Source organism: Tasmannia lanceolata, unplaced genomic scaffold (assembly GCF_043159265.1).
Source record: "Tasmannia lanceolata isolate RefF3 unplaced genomic scaffold, GAP_Taslan_0.1 ptg000016l, whole genome shotgun sequence".
Taxonomy (NCBI): Eukaryota; Viridiplantae; Streptophyta; class Magnoliopsida; order Canellales; family Winteraceae; genus Tasmannia; species Tasmannia lanceolata.
In genome coordinates, this window is record NW_027518693.1 from 18,267,590 (window position 1) to 18,284,766 (window position 17,177).

General features: G+C 40.5%; 1 protein-coding gene across 2 annotated transcripts; it reads left to right on the forward strand.

The window, feature by feature from the left end:
* On the forward strand, positions 1-16,421 carry LOC143847790 (uncharacterized). Of its 2 annotated transcripts, none has more exons than XM_077356558.1 (2): positions 1-1,279; positions 15,748-16,421. In XM_077356558.1, exons 1-2 carry the CDS (start codon positions 925-927, stop codon positions 16,281-16,283), a joined length of 891 nt encoding a protein of 296 aa, XP_077212673.1. In that variant the 5' UTR covers positions 1-924; the 3' UTR covers positions 16,284-16,421. The 2 variants fall into 2 exon arrangements, with proteins under 2 accessions (XP_077212673.1, XP_077212672.1); XM_077356557.1 differs by lacking the exon at positions 1-1,279 and adding an exon at positions 6,420-6,828.
* The last annotated feature ends 756 nt before the right edge of the window (positions 16,422-17,177 follow it).

Below are 17,177 nucleotides of genomic sequence, written 5' to 3' on the forward strand. Positions count from 1 at the left end.
CTTCTCAAAGTAGGGAGGTTCATTTTTTGCAAAAAAAAAGAAAAAAAAAGAAGAAAAAAGAAGAAGAAGAAACACCGAAAACAGAGAGAAGGAGAACGAGGGAGAAGAGCCGCCGGCCATTCTTCCTTTCTCCGGCACCCTCTCATCAGCCACTGTTAGCCATCCAAACCCCCATCCACACCTCTTCATCTTCTCCAAACCCACCCACCACAACCTCTGCAAATCCGACCATCTTCATCTTCTCCGACCACCATTTTCCACAAAATCCGGCGAACCCCTTTAACCCTCGATCCGACCGACCAAGGTCTCCATTAATTCCGGCCGGACCACCACCATTCTCAAACCCTCTGTGGATTTTCTTCCCCCCCTTCTCAGCCACCGTCCCTATTTCCTCCATAGAATCCCCATCTTTATTAAACCCATTTCATTTCTTCGTCTTCCCTCACCAGATCTCATCCACCACCATCCTCTCCTCCATTTTCGCCCATTTTTTTTTACCCCTTTAAACCTCAATCCGACCAAGCCACAATTCATTCCATTTCAACCACCACTTCCACCCCATCTCTGCAACTTCCTACCTCCGACCCCCTCTCGAGCCGCCCACCGGAATCCGGGCCACCATCTCCCCCATTCTATCCCCTCTATTTTCCACCTCCAAACCCCTCTCCACCCCCATCCGAACCCGTCTCTACCCAAAACCCCTTTCAAGACCCACATCTGTGGAACACTTTTTCAAAACCTCCGGCCACTCCTCCTCCGGCCGGTCTTTGCCCTCCATTGCCGCTCGACCTAACCTTCATTCCACTCAAAACCACCACCATCAGCCACCGTAACCCATATTCACCTCGCCCACCGTCCTCGGGATCGGGGTCCACACCTAGACGTAAAAACTTTCTCTGTCTCTCTCGCTGTCGATCGGATACCATGGTGATGGAGAGTTCCCGACCAGCGGCATCCGCATCCAACAAGGTCCGATGGGGAGAATTGGAAGAGGACGATGGGGAGGATCTGGACTTTCTGCTCCCGCCTCGGAGGGTAATCGGACCCGACGAGAACGGAGTGAAGAAAGTGATAGAGTACAAGTTCAACGAGGACGGAAACAAGGTTAAGATCACAACCACCACACGCACTCGAAAGCTCGCCAAGGCCCGTCTCAGCAAGCGTGCGGTGGAGCGCCGTGCCTGGCCCAAGTTCGGAGATGCTGCTCATGAGGATTCAAGCAGTAGGCTCACCATGATCTCTACTGAAGAGATTCTCCTTGAGAAACCTAGGGCTCCCGGTTTGCTCTCTCTCTCTCTATCTCTAATTTTCTATTTTGGGTTTAGTTTTGATTTAATTTCTGTGCTTTCTTACGCCCTAGTACCTAGTACTCTTTTTCTGAGCTGTGAAACCTAACTGATTGGATATAGTGATCTATTTATTTCCTATTTCTTATCTGAGGGGTAACTTATTCTCCTAAAGAAAAAAGTGAAACCCTAACCCTTCTTTTCCTAACTGATAAAACCCTAATTGATAAAGAAAAAACCGTGTAATTCTCTACTTTCTTGGCGTTGAATTTAATCCCTAATCTCTTATCTGAGTCGTAAATTCATTCTCTCAAAGAGAAGAGAATGCCTCTCTCTCTCTCTCTGTCATAAGTACTAACTCTAATTGATGGAATTATCCTAATTATATCTATGTTCGAGTGGTAAACCAAACTTAATTGCTAACAAAGAGCCCCAATTAGTTATTATTTGACTGCTAAATCCCTGCTATAAAAAAAAAATCTGAGTATTGGGATGCAGTGTTGAGTCATGAGATTTAATGAAATGTGATGATGTTGTATGCTCAGAGAAAGGTTGAGAGCTCTGTGTTGGAGATTCGTAGATTTAGGTGCAAGTAGCAATTGGATAGATGTTAGAACTTATAATGGCTTTGAGTTTTGAGGGGACTTTCGTAGTGTGTGTGTGCGTGGGTGGGAGCACATGTGTGATTTGGTGAGATGGGAGAAGATGTGCTGTCTTGAGGAGAAGTGCACGGTGGGGAATAAAAACATGGCTTTTCCAAGGTGGATGGTTTCTCGATCGGTGACTACGGTAAAAGGAGGAGACTCTGGCGTGCAAGGAAATTAGTTGGGTGAAGGTGGAATTTATGAGTTGACTTGGATTAAGTGTAGGGCATATGGTCAAGTTCCTGGATGATGTGACTCAGAGAGGTCCTTTTGGACAACATTTGAAATTCTTATGATTTACTCGTCTTCTTGAATCAATTCCCGAACTCTTCTCAAACCTGCTTCTTATTATTTCCCTTGTGTCTTATTATTCCACAAGACCCAAAAATGGGGCGCCATGTATATCATCGTTACATCACACTGATGTCAGAACTGAGTCCTAGAGAGCCCCCCTTATTGCGGAAATTGTTAGGCTGGTATTTATGATGGTATTTAGTATTGTTTTTTACTTTTTGGGTAAAGTTTAAGAGGGCAATTGTAGACCCTACCAGTAAAAATAAATAAATTATTTGTTGTTTAGGGAGCATATATGTAAGTAGAACTAAAAGTCAGCTCAACTCAACAAAGCCTTTGTCCCAAACTAGTTGGGGTTGGCTAAGTAAAACTAAAACTACAAGTAAAACTTCACAAGCATTTTGGATTCATGAAGCAGGCACTGTTTTTGCCATAGGCGGATACACTTACCAATTTAGATATTTAAGACCTTGCTCGAACAAGACAAACTGATGCATGCTTTCTGACTGGAGTGAGTTGAGTGAGTTCTTGATTTTGTAGGGCCAAAATCAGATGACTTGGGCTAGCCAATGATTGATCCGTGGGACATTAAACATTGGTGAAGGCTATAGGGCCTGCGTCCAGAGCATATGGCACAAGAGAGCATGTGTTGTAGTTAAGTTCTGCTGGAGGAATGGATAATAATATTGAAGAAAAAAGAAAATAATCTTGAATCTTTAGAAACTTCATGAATTCAGAGCCCTTTTCAGTGCCTTGCTAGTACTAACCTTGACAACTTTGCAAGCAGCTCATGTGATGGTCTTAAGATGGCCTGCCAATTCCTCCCAGGTTCTTTCTTAATTGAAGTTGATGCATAAACATGTGAAAATTGTTCAAAGAAAAATAATAGCACTTGCTAGTACCAAAAGGGCAAGCAAAGCACTATTTGATGTTTTCCCCAGTTTCTTTACCAACTCTCCAATGTTATAGATGTCATCAACATAATAAAAGTAATAGTCCTTGCTAGTTCCAGCTAGAATAAAGTCATCACTATAAACTTAAATGAGTGCAACACCTCTGTGGTTGCGCCTCACAAACAAGGAGTTATATGATTTAGTCATTCGATAGCCATGCCTTCTTGCTTTACTCCATATATGTCCTTTTGGGTTTGCACACAAATCTTCGTATAAGTTGGGTCATAACCCTATGGCCGTTTGGTACTTCCTTCTGATGTCCATGTATACATGCATTTTTTACATCCATTCGTGTCAGAGGCCGTCCAAAATGTCACCGGTGGAAATAATTAATTGCATAATGGCACTTTTCACAAGACAAAGTCTCCTATTACTCTATCCTTGTTGATTATATCTTTTTTTAAATGGCACTAAAAATACTATATTTGTCCATGGTACCAATATCCTTTTGTTTTAGTTTTTAAACCCATTTACATCCATCAACATTCCTATTAGGGGTAAGAGGAACAATCTCGAGGATGTCATTTTTGTTCACATCATTTTATCTTCTCAATGACAATAGCCTCTGAAGACAAAGTAGGTTCTCTGATACTCATCATTTGAGTTGCCAATGCCGGATTATTTTGTGCTGGCAAGTATAATACTTTTCATATGCCTGTAAGATGCCTATCTAGTGAGCGGGAGCGTAAGAATTTGCAGGCGAAGAGGAAGATTGTGTCCCGTAGTAGAGGGAAATCATAAAAGTAGCTTTCATCAAATGCAAAGTGACACGAGATTAATATCTTTCTGGAGCAAAGCGAATAGCAGGGATACTTACAATGCTCATCACTGTACCTTGAAAAAATACACGCGATTACTTTAGGTGCTATCCTTTTTTCTGTCTGGCCGGAATATGAATATAGCATTTTCAACCCTAGGAGCGAACAGGTCTGTAATTTGTATCCCAACCATTGAGTGTACACATGTCTGTTGCCCTAGTACATATTACGGAAATCTATTGATGATGAGTGGTTCTAACTTCTCAAATCGGCTACACCATTTTGAGAACTTTTATGTGGGCATGAGAATTGTTGCAAAATATCATGAGAACGACAAAAGTCCTTGAAGACTCAGATTCAATTTTTAGGAATTCAGGTCGAGCTTTAACCATAAAATTGGGTCGGGTTTGGGTTAATCCCAATTCATTTTTAGCAGAAGCTCAACCCCACCCAAACCAATTTGCACCCCTACTTCTTAGAAGTTTGATTCAAGTGTTGTGCTGTTCATAATGTGTCGAGATGGAAAAATAAAGATGAACCATCTAGAGATGGAAAAATAAAGATAAAACATCTAATTTGTGTACCATTAAAAAACATGTGATTTGTGTTTCATGAAGAATATACTATCTATGTGTGGCATATAAAATCATCAATGAAGACCACATAAAAGTGAGAATTAGACATAGAAGCAAGTGGGGTAGGACCCCTCACATTAGAATGAATTACTTCAAATATAAAAGTACATATATTATTGTAAGAGTTAAACAAAGATTTAGAGTGATTCCGGAGCTTACATCTATGATACAAACAATGGTTTAAGGTTTTTTATATGCAACTTTAATAAAAGACCGAGGCACTATTTTTTCGAGGACTCTTATTGTTCGTATGAGCAAGATGATGATTCTATATTACAATGATGGAGATGATCATGATGCAGATGCAACTTCAGCATATGACGTCAACAAAGATGCTCGAGCGGATGGATTAGATAAAGAGTAGAGGTTGCCATGACGAATACTGTTAGTGAAGAGCTTCCTCGACTGTAGATCCTTCACAGACACACCGGAGGGTGCAAAAACAAATGAAACGGGAATTTAGATGTAAATTTAGAAACAAATAACAGCGGACTTTGAAAGCTAGGGATAACCTGGATATCGAGAACAAGCATGGCTGTAAAGAAAAAGGAATGACAATGCTGCCAATATGGGCGATGGGTAGAGAAGATCCATCTTTTAGAACAACACGTGAAGACCCAAAATATGGAACTAGGAACGAAATGTTACTCGTAGCGTCCGATAGATGTGGTATGACATCAAATCTATCACCCATGAAGCTTATGATGGAGGTGAGAGTGATATGTCTCACCTCTTATTATATGTGATACTCGTTGCAATGGACTGCTAATACTTTGAATCATATGAGTAATAGCATATAATGGTTGGTGTGATCACAAATCTGATAATGGTGGGTGGCAGTGTAGTACGGTATGGTTGGACATATCCTAGACTCTGAGGAGCGTCCATAAACTACATGGGAAAAGGTGATGGTGATGGTGATTGTGCAGGCAAGACATTGGTAAGCCCCTCCTCATGTAGGGAAAGCGGCGTAGCTCCCAGGTTGAGGGCGGTGATACCCTGTGGATAAAACGGTTGTCCACTGTCATCTTCCTTGACCACATTCATGTCTGCACTTAGGCGATCTTTCGGCTGAATTTAGAACCGCAACTATTCCGGATGAGGGTAATGGGTTCACTGAAGACCTAGGAGATGGGCTGAATATAAAGCCGCTAATATGCCTGATGAGGGGGATGGGTTCATTGAAGACCTAGGAGATGAAAATGTGAGTTCCGTTGAGATGAGAGGGAACTTGAATGATGCTCTAATACCATGTTAAAAACTATTTGGGGTATAGAGGAGAAGAAAGGAGGGGAACCGTTATGAGGGGGGGGGGGGGGGTGATTTTATCCATTAGGGGGGACATCATGCTCGGTTCTTTGTTCGGTTCTCAGTTCTACGAACCCAAACCGTTATGGGGGGGGGGGGGGGGGGGTGTGGGGGGGTGATTTTATCCATTAGAGGGGGGATCATGCTCGGTTCTTGGTTCGGTTCTCAGTTCTACGAACCCAAACCCAGAACTGAACCATATATAATCGGTTCCTAAACATCTGAACAGAAACCGAATAATTTAAAATTGGAATTGAACCGGGTTGGACCCGAACCATGTCCACCACTACATCTTACAATGTATCTGCAATTCCGAGGTCCTTTTCTAATCTTACGGATGGTATCTATGTTTGGGAAGGGATCCAGATTACGTTTATCGCTTCTACAAGATCAATGGTGTGGATTGTGCACACATCTCATGTGGGATGCGTGATACCTTATATTCTTCTACAAGATTAACGGTGATCGTCATTGTCATTCTCACAAACTGAAACCTTCTATTCTTCTCCTAACCCCTCTTTTCAAACCCTAGACGTAAAATCTCTCTCTCTCTCTCTCTCTCTCTCTCTCTCTCTCTCTCTCTCGATCGGAGACCATGGTGATGGAGAGTTCCCGACCAGCGGCATCCGCATCCAACAAGGTCCGATGGGGAGAATTGGAAGAGGACGATGGGGAGGATCTGGACTTTCTGCTCCCGCCTCGGATGGTAATCGAACCCGACGAGAACGGAGTGAAGAAAGTGATAGAGTACGAGTTCAACGAGGACGGAAACAAGGTTAAGATCACAACCACCACACGCACTCGAAAGCTCGCCAAGGCCCGTCTCAGCAAGCGTGCGGTGGAGCGCCGTGCCTGGCCCAAGTTCGGATATGCCGCTCATGAGGATTCAAGCAGTAGGCTCACCATGATCTATACTGAAGAGATTCTCCTTGAGAAACCTAGGGCTCCCGGTTTGCTCTCTCTCTCTCTCTCTCTATCTCTAATTTTCTATTTTGGGTTTAGTTTTGATTTAATTTATGTGCTTTCTTACGCCCTAGTACTCTTTTTTTGAGCTGTGAAACCTAACTGATTGAATATAGAGATCTATTTATTTCATATTTCTTATCTGAGGGGTTTCTCTATCGGTGACTAGGGTAAAAGGAGGAGACTCTGGCGTGCAAGGAAATTAGTTGGGTGAAGGTGGAATTTATGAGTTGACTTGGGTTTAGTGTAGGACATATGGTCAAGTTCCTGGATGATGTGACTCAGAGAGGTCTTTTTGGACAACATTTGAAATTCTTATGATTTACTCGTCTTCTTGAATCAATTCCCTAACTCTTCTCAAATCTGCTTCTTATTATTTCACTTGTGTCTTATTATTGCACAAGACCCAAAAATGGGGCGCCATGTATATCATCGTTACATTACACTGATGTCAGAACTGAGTCCCAGAGAGCCCCCCTTATTGCGGAAATTGTTAGGCTGGTTGTTATGATGGTATTTAGTATTGTTTTTTACTTTTTGGGTAAAGTTTAAGAGGGCAATTGTAGACCCTACCAGTAAAAATAAATAAATTATTTGTTGTTTAGGGAGCATATATGTTAGTAGAACTAAAAGTCAGCTCAACTCAACAAAGCCTTTGTCCCAAACTAGTTGGGGTTGGCTAAGTAAAACTAAAACTACAAGTAAAACTTCACAAGCATATTGGATTCATGAAGCAGGCACTGTTTTTGCCATAGGCGGATACACATACCAATTTTAGATATTTAAGACCTTGCTCGAACGAGACAAACTGATGCATGCTTTCTGACTGGAGTGAGTTGAGTGAGTTCTTGATTTTGTAGGGCCAAAATCAGATGACTTGGGCTAGCCAATGATTGATCCGTGAGACATTAAACATTAGTGAAGGCTATAGGGCCTGCATCCAGAGCATATGGCACAAGAGAGCATGTGTTGTATTCAAGTTCTGATGGAGGAATGGATAATAATATTGAAGAAAAAAGAAAATAATCTTGAATCTTTAGAAACTTCATGAATTCAGAGCCCTTTTCAGTGCTTTGCTAGTACTTACCTTGACAACTTTGCAAGCAGCTCATGAGCGGCATAGGTTTCTCAAGGAGAATCTCTTCAGTAGAGATCATGGTGAGCCTACTGCTTGAATCCTCATGAGCGGCATCTCCGAACTTGGGCCAGGCACGTCGCTCCACCGCACGCTTGCTGAGACGGGCCTTGGCGAGCTTTCGAGTGCGTGTGGTGGTTGTGATCTTAACCTCGTTGAACTTGTTCTCTATCACTTTCTTCACTCCGTTCTCGTCGGGTTCGGTTACCATTCGAGGCGGGAGCAGAAAGTCCAGATCCTCCCCATCGTCCTCTTCACCTTGTTGGATCCGGATGCCGCTGGTCGGGAACTCTCCATCACCATGGTCTCCGATCGAGAGAGAGAGAGAGAGAGAGAGAGAGAGAGAGAGAGAGAGAGAGAGAGTTTTTACGTCTAGGGTTTGAAAAGAGGGGTTAGGAGAAATATAGAAGGTTTCAGTTTGTGACAATGACAATGACGATCACCGTTAATCTTGTAGAAGAATAGGTCTCATGCATCCCACATGAGATGTGTGCACAATCCACACCGTTGACCTTGTAGAAGCGATAAACGTAATCCGGATCCCTTCCCAAACATAGATACCATCCGTAAGATTAGAAAAGGACCTCGGAATTGCCGATACATTGTAAGATGTAGGCGTGGACATGGTTTGGGTCCAACCTGGTTCGATTCCAATTTTAAATTATTCGGTTCCTGTTCAGATGTTTAGGAACCGATTATATATGGTTCGGTTCTGGGTTTGGGTTCCTAGAACCGAGAACCGAACCAAGAACCGAGCATGATGCGCCCCCTAATGGATAAAATTAGATATCTCTATTTTTATATCTAATTTTCTATTTTGGGTTTAGTTTTGATTTAATTTCTGTGCTTTCTTACGCCCTAGTACTCTTTTTCTGAGCTGTGAAACCTAATTGATTGAATATAGCGATCTATTTATTTCATATTTCTTATCTGAGGGCTAACTTATTCTCCTAAAGAAAAAAGTGAAACCCTAACCCTTCTTTTCCTAACTGATAAAACCCTAATTGATAAAGAAAAAACCGCGTAATTCTCTACTTTCTTGGCGTTGGATTTAATCCCTAATTCTCTTATCTGAGTCGTAAATTCATTCTCTCAAAGAGAAGAGAATGCCTCTCTCTCTCTCTCGGTCTCTCTCATAAGTACTAACTCTAATTGATGGAAATATCCTAATTATATCTATGTTCGAGTGGTAAACCAAACTTAATTGCTAACAAAGAGCCCCAATTAGTTATTATTTGACTGCTAAATCCCTGCTATAAAAAAAAATCTGATTATTGGGATGCAGTGCTGAGTCATGAGATTTAATGAAATGTGATGATGTTGTATGCTCAGAGAAAAGTTGAGAGCTCTGTGTTGGAGATTCGTAGATTTAGGTGCAAGTAGCGATTGGATAGATGTTAGAACTTATAATGGCTTTGAGTTTTGAGGGGACTTTCGTAGTGTGTGTGTGGGTGGGTGGGAGCACATGTGTGATTTGGTGAGATGGGAGAAGATGTGTTGTCTTGAGGAGAAGTGCACGGTGGGGAAAAAAACATGGCTTTTCCAAGGTGGATGGTCTCTCGATCGGTGACTAGGGTCAAAGGAGGAGACTCTGGCGTGCAAGGAAATTAGTTGGGTAAAGATGGAATTTATGAGTTGACTTGGATTAAGTGTAGGACATATGGTCAAGTTCCTGGATGATGTGACTCAGAGAGGTCCTTTTGGACAACATTTGAAATTCTTATGATTTACTCGTCTTCTTGAATCAATTCCCGAACTCTTCTCAAACCTGCTTCTTATTATTTCACTTGTGTCTTATTATTGCACAAGACCCAAAAATGGGGCGCCATGTATATCATCGTTACATCACACTGATGTCAGAACTGAGTCCTAGAGAGCCTCCCTTATTGCGGAAATTGTTAGGCTGGTTGTTATGATGGTATTTAGTATTGTTTTTTACTTTTTGGGTAAAGTTTAAGAGGGCAATTGTAGACCCTACCAGTAAAAATAAATAAATTATTTGTTGTTTAGGGAGCATATATGTAATTAGAACTAAAAGTCAGCTCCCAAACTAGTTGGGGTTGGCTAAGTAAAACTAAAACTACAAGTAAAACTTCACAAGCATTTTGGATTCATGAAGCAGGCACTGTTTTTGCCATAGGCGGATACACTTACCAATTTAGATATTTAAGACCTTGCTCGAACGAGACAAACTGATGCATGCTTTCTGACTGGAGTGAGTTGAGTGAGTTCTTGATTTTGTAGGGCCAAAATCAGATGACTTGGGCTAGCCAATGATTGATCCGTGGGACATTAAACATTGGTGAAGGCTATAGGGCCTGCGTCCAGAGCATAATGGCACAAGAGAGCATGTGTTGTAGTCAAGTTCTGCTGGAGGAATGGATAATAATATTGAAGAAAAAAAATAATAATCTTGAATCTTTAGAAACTTCATGAATTCAGAGCCCTTTTCAGTGCCTTGCTAGTACTAACCTTGACAACTTTGCAAGCAGCTCATGTGATGGTCTTAAGATGGCCTGCCAATTCCTCCCAGGTACTTTCTTAATTGAAGTTGATGCATAAACATGTGAAAATTGTTCAAAGAAAAATAATAGCACTTGCTAGTACCAAAAGGGCAAGCAAAGCACTATTTGATGTTTTCCCCAGTTTCTTTACCAACTCTCCAATGTTATAGATGTCATCAACATAATAAAAGTAATAGTCCTTGCTAGTTCCAGCTAGAATAAAGTCATCACTATAAACTTAAATGAGTGCAACACCTCTGTGGTTGCGCCTCACAAACAAGGAGTTATATGATTTAGTCATTCGATAGCCATGCCTTCTTGCTTTACTCCATGTATGTCCTTTTGGGTTTGCACACAAATCTTCGTATAAGTTGGGTCATAACCCTATGGCCGTTTGGTACTTCCTTCTGATGTCCATGTATACATGCATTTTTTACATCCATTCGTGTCAGAGGCCGTCCAAAATGTCACCGGTGGAAATAATTAATTGCATAATGGCACTTTTCACAAGACAAAGTCTCCTATTACTCTATCCTTGTTGATTATATCTTTTTTTACTGAACATTATATTCTTTTTTGTTTTTTTAAATGGCACTAAAAATACTATATTTGTCCATGCTATACTTTATATTTGTCCATGGTACCAGCATCCTTTTGTTTTAGTTTTTAAACCCATTTACATCCATCAACATTCCTATTAGGGGTAAGAGGAACAATCTCGAGGATGTCATTTTTGTTCACATCATTTTATCTTCTCAATGACAATAGCCTCTGAAGACAAAGTAGGTTCTCTGATACTCATCATTTGAGTTGCCAATGCCGGATTATTTTGTGCTGGCAAGTATAATACTTTTCATATGCCTGTAAGATGCCTATCTTGTGAGCGGGAGCGTAAGAATTTGCAGGCGAAGAGGAAGATTGTGTCCCGTAGTAGAGGGAAATCATAAAAGTAGCTTTCATCAAATGCAAAGTGACACGAGATTAATATCTTTCTGGAGCAAAGGGAATAGCAGCGATACTTACAATGCTCATCACTGTACCTTGAAAAAATACACGCGATTACTTTAGGTGCTATCGTTTTTTCTGTCTGGCTGGAATATGAATATAGCATTTTCAACCCTAGGAGCGAACAGGTCTGTAATTTGTATCCCAACCATTGAGTGTACACATGTCTGTTGCCCTAGTACATATTACGGAAATCTATTGATGATGAGTGGTTCTAACTTCTCAAATCGGCTACACCATTTTGAGAACTTTTATGTGGGCATGAGAATTGTTGCAAAATATCATGAGAACGACAAAAGTCCTTGAAGACTCAGATTCAATTTTTAGGAATTCAGGTCGAGCTTTAACCATAAAATTGGGTCGGGTTCGGGTTAATCCCAATTCATTTTTAGCAGAAGCTCAACCCCACCCAAACCAATTTGCACCCCTACTTCTTAGAAGTTTGATTCAAGTGTTGTGCTGTTCATAATGTGTAGAGATGGAAAAATAAAGATGAACCATCTAGAGATGGAAAAATAAAGATAAAACATCTAATTTGTGTACCATTAAAAAACATGTGATTTGTGTTTCATGAAGAGTATACTATCTATGTGTGGCATATAAAATCATCAATAAAGACCACATAAAAGTGAGAATTAGACATAGAAGCAAGTGGGGTAGGACCCCTCACATTAGAATGAATTACTTCAAATATAAAAGTACATATATTATTATAAGAGTTAAAGAAAGTATTAGAGTGCTTCCTGAGCTTACATCTATGATACAAACAATGGTTCAAGGTTTTTTATATGCAACTTTAATAAAAGACCGAGGCACTATTTTTTCAAGGACTCTTATTGTTCGTATGAGCAAGATGATGATTCTATATTACAATGATGGAGATGATCATGATGCAGATGCAACTTCAGCATATGACGTCAACAAAGATGCTCGAGCGGATGGATTAGATAAAGAGTAGAGGTTGCCATGACGAATACTGTTAGTGAAGAGCTTCCTCGACTGTAGATCCTTCACAGACACACCGGAGGGTGCAAAAACAAATGAAACGGGAATTTAGATGTAAATTTAGAAACAAATAACAGCGGACATTGAAAGCTAGGGATAACCTGGATATCGAGAACAAGCATGGCTGTAAAGAAAAAGGAATGACAATGCTGCCAATATGGGCGATGGGTAGAGAAGATCCATCTTTTAGAACAACACGTGAAGACCCAAAATATGGAACTAGGAACGAAATGTTACTCGTAGCGTCCGATAGATGTGGTATGACATCAAATCTATCACCCATGAAGCTTATGATGGAGGTGAGAGTGATATGTCTCACCTCTTATTATATGTGATACTCGTTGCAATGGACTGCTAATACTTTGAATCATATCAGTAATAGCATATAATGGTTGGTGTGATCACAAATCTGATGATGGTGGGTGGCAGTGTAGTACGGTATGGTTGGACATATCCTAGACTCTGAGGAGGGTCCACAAACTACATGGGAAAAGGTGATGGTGATGGTGATGGTGATTGTGCAGGCAAGACATTGGTAAGCCCCTCCTCATGTAGGGAAAGCGGGGTAGCTCCCAGGTTGAGGGTGTTGATACCCTGTGGATAAAACGGTTGTCCACTGTCATCTTCCTTGACCACATTCATGTCTGCACTTAGGCGATCTTTCGGCTGAATTTAGAACCGCAACTATTCCGGATGAGGGTAATGGGTTCACTGAAGACCTAGGAGATGGGCTAAATATTGAACCGCTAATATGCCTGATGAGGGTGATGGGTTCACTGAAGACCTAGGAGATGAAAATGTGGGTTCCGTTGTAGCAATAGGGTATGTAGCTTAGTGAAGGTTGGAAGCTCTTTTCTGCCTGAGAATAGACGCGGTGAAAACTTTATAGTCATATCCCAAACCAGTCAATGTTTAATAAAGTTTGTCACATTCATCTAGAGGTTGTTTGATGTCAACGAAATGGTCGAAGTGATTCTTCATCTTGAGTAGAAACCCATGCATGTATTGAGTACCCTTGTGGCAGTTTTGAATATTATACTTGAGCTGTAAGATCCAGGCATCTTTGAGTACAAATTCTCAAGTGCCTTCCAGAGTTCTCTTGTCGAGGTAATGTTGAGAACCTGTGCAAGAACCTCTGGAGAAAGAGGGGAACTAATCTAGCCGATGACTAGTTGATACTTGGTGTGCCGTGTTTCATTTTTTACATAATTCTCCGAGGCATTTTCCTTCTTGTCAGCTTATTCTTCTTTAGATATCTGGAGGTATTATGAGCCCCTGTAGATGGTTAAGAATGCCTCGAGAGCAATGGGAAGGATCTGTCCTTTATGGAGGAGATAATTGTGGTCACACGTTGTGAAAGGACGAGAAAAGAGACAGCAGTTGAATTAAGGTAGATGAAATTCCCATAGGGATTGATGGATGTTAGGAACTGATTTGTGAATGATCAAAGCGATGAAAGATGGAATGGGACTTTTACGTAGATGAATAGATGACTGGAAGGGTGAATTGATAAAAATAGTGCTTTAGGGTTACAAAAAATTGGATATGTTTTATATGCTTCGTAATGGGAGGGTGGGTATGGTTCGTAAAGCATGATGAGTAACTTCTCGTTCATGAAAGGAAACAGTGATAAGAGTTTATGAGCTATGCACAACGTAAAGGAAGGTTCTTATGTTTTTTCTATGTGGATCATGAAGGGATGTGATGGTTACCATTGAGATGAGAGGGAACTTGAATGATGCTATAATACCATGTTAAAAACTATTTGCGGTATAGAGGAGAAGAAACTTGGGGTATAGAGGAGAAGAAAGGAGAAAGAACCCAATATCTAGGCTTGTTCTATTTACTCATTTATTATGAAGAGTGCCACATGATGGCTTAATATACTAAACCCTAAATAATAGAAACTACAAAGGATGCAGCTGATATAAAGTTACAAATTATGTTAGTGCCATGCGTGGTTTTAAATTTCTCCAAACTTTCTTCGAAATGACCGAAATGTTTCCATTTCCATTTCCATCGCCACAGAAGCGAAATCTCAATGATTACTTCCACGTCATTATTTCCTCTTGAAATTTTCAAAATTCAACCGGAATGGTCAGAATGACTTTAAAATGGAAAGATGTTGTGATTTGCATTTTATTTCATTCCATTAATGTAGAGAATCATGTTTGGTAGGCATTATTGTTGAACTCACATAGAAGTAACCGTATTTTACGCATGGGATGTCAGATTGGCATGGGACTAATAATACCTTGTAACTCTGTGGTATTGACATAGAGCATTGTACTTTCTTATACTTCTTTACATTGTTCCATACATGCGACTACGCATGTCACTAGGTGTTCGATGTGATTAAGCCATTATGGATGGCTTTCTTGATTATGTGATGGTCTCTAAGTATGTATTTGTGCGTATTCTAGCATTTCCCAAAGTTTCATCTTAAAATTTCCTCATTTGCATGTGTTTCCATACGTTTCCGTAATTTTACCTGATTTCCACCGAAACCGAAATGTTTCCGTTTCCGTGCATACCGAAACCGAAATTTAAAACCTTGGTGCAAGGCTGCTAGAAAATGTTTTAACAGATCTTGGAATACACTTTGGATTTAACAGATCTTGTCCATTACTTCCTTGGATTGTCCAATGGTGTGATTAACGCAGGTAAAAAAAGAATTTTTGGTAGGTATTCTGCTTTCTTTCTTGGTGTTCGTGGAAATACATGTGTTTATCAACTTTATTATCATGGAAATACTTCAGTGCATTTTGCTTTATTCTCAACTTGTTGGGGTTAGGCTTTTGCAAGAAACTCTATAGTTTCATTTTTCATCATTTTATTCGTTGCACTTGCTTATGTTGATACTGATAGTTACAATCTTGTTACTTAGATTTTGTACTGCTATAATTTTTTTTTCTATTCAGTAATAAACTAATTATTTATATTTGATTAATGAGAAATTGCCTGGGGCGAGGGATGCCCACTATGCTTTGCATGATGGCAATGACATCTTCCGGGGTGTTTTTTCTTTTTATTTAAATATTTCAGAAAATAATTTGTTGCCTTTATCTGATGATTGTGGAACTGTTTCTTACTGTGGAATCCCGACTCAAGCAGTTTCTTGCTATTGTTGCTTGGGTATATACTGCATTTTTTTTTTGTGATCTGATCAAGGCTTCATTTCATTCAACTAAATCAAGCTGAGGTTCTTATATGTCATGATATAGAAGATTTGAATATAGTTTGCAACTGAACTGCAGGAAGTAAAGCAGAAGAGACAAAGGTTGCAGGAGACCCTTTTGCTGCGCTTGGAAAAGGTGGTGCCGTTCTCATGGTGTGCAGGACTTGTGGTAAGAAGGGTGACCACTGGACATCAAAATGTCCTTACAAGGATCTCGCCCCACAAGCCGAAGGCTTCATTGACAAACCTCCTACATCTGAAACTCCTGCCCCTGCTTCTGGCACTAGCAAGGGAACCTATGTTCCTCCCGGAATGAGAGCAGGCGCCGAGAGAACGGGGACTGAGATGAGACGGAGAAATGAAGAGAACTCGGTTCGGGTCACCAATCTTTCTGAGGATACCCGTGAGCCTGATCTTCTCGAGTTGTTCCGAACATTTGGTGCTGTGAGTCGTGTTTATGTTGCCATTGATCAGAAGACTGGCATGAGCAGGGGCTTTGGTTTTGTCAATTTTGTCAACAAGGAAGATGCAGAGCGGGCTATTAACAAGCTCAATGGCTATGGCTATGACAATCTCATTCTCAGAGTGGAGTGGGCTACACCAAGAACAAACTAAGAGGTATTTTCTCAACGAGAATTAGATTATCAGCAGGGAATTGATTGGAGGCCATCTGAATTTGTTGGTAAACTTGTTATTTGTGTTATGCTTTGAACCATATACTGTTCAGACAATATTAGTTATTCTGATTTTCTACTGTGTTTTTTACATCATCAGCATTGTGTGAGATTTAGAAGACATGCATGTCTTTTTGGATCAGTTAGGTCATCTGTCAACTATGAAAATTTTTTCATGATAAATTAGTTTCTCTAGTGGTGAGAGTGGAGTAGTGGGAGTGGGAGAAGCAGAGGGCTACGAGATCGACCGACTGAGGGGAGGCCGAGAGAGTAAGAAAAGACTTGAAAACATTGAAACAAAAAAAACTCTACCCAAAATATGATCAATTTTTCCTTGTGTTTTAGCCGCTTCTCACCCCACTACTCATTCTGACCCTCTCAAGTCTCTCTCACTATACTCATTCGTGCCCTCTCTCTTCTCCCACCCGCACTGCCCATCTCTCGCCACTTTGAGAAATTAATTTATAATGAAAAAAAAATCATGGTTGCCCGATATGACCATATTCAAGGAGACTTGAGTCCTTGTTGGTAAACCTAGATTACCTAATGCTAATATAAGAAGGGGAAAACGAAAACGAAAAATGAAAAAATCACTTTCCTTTCATTTGTATTTGAGAAGTGGAAGACTTCCATCCTTATCTTGTTGAATTGATTGAAATATCATGGTGTTCTACAGACAAGTGGCACTTGAATATGTCGTTGATTTTTTATTCTTAAGTAGGGGTGCAACTGGGGTCTACTTTTCGGAATTCAGGTTGATCTTTTACCTTAAAATTGGGTCGGGTTTGGTTAATTCCAATTCATTTTTTACCAAAAGCTCAACCTTACCCGACCC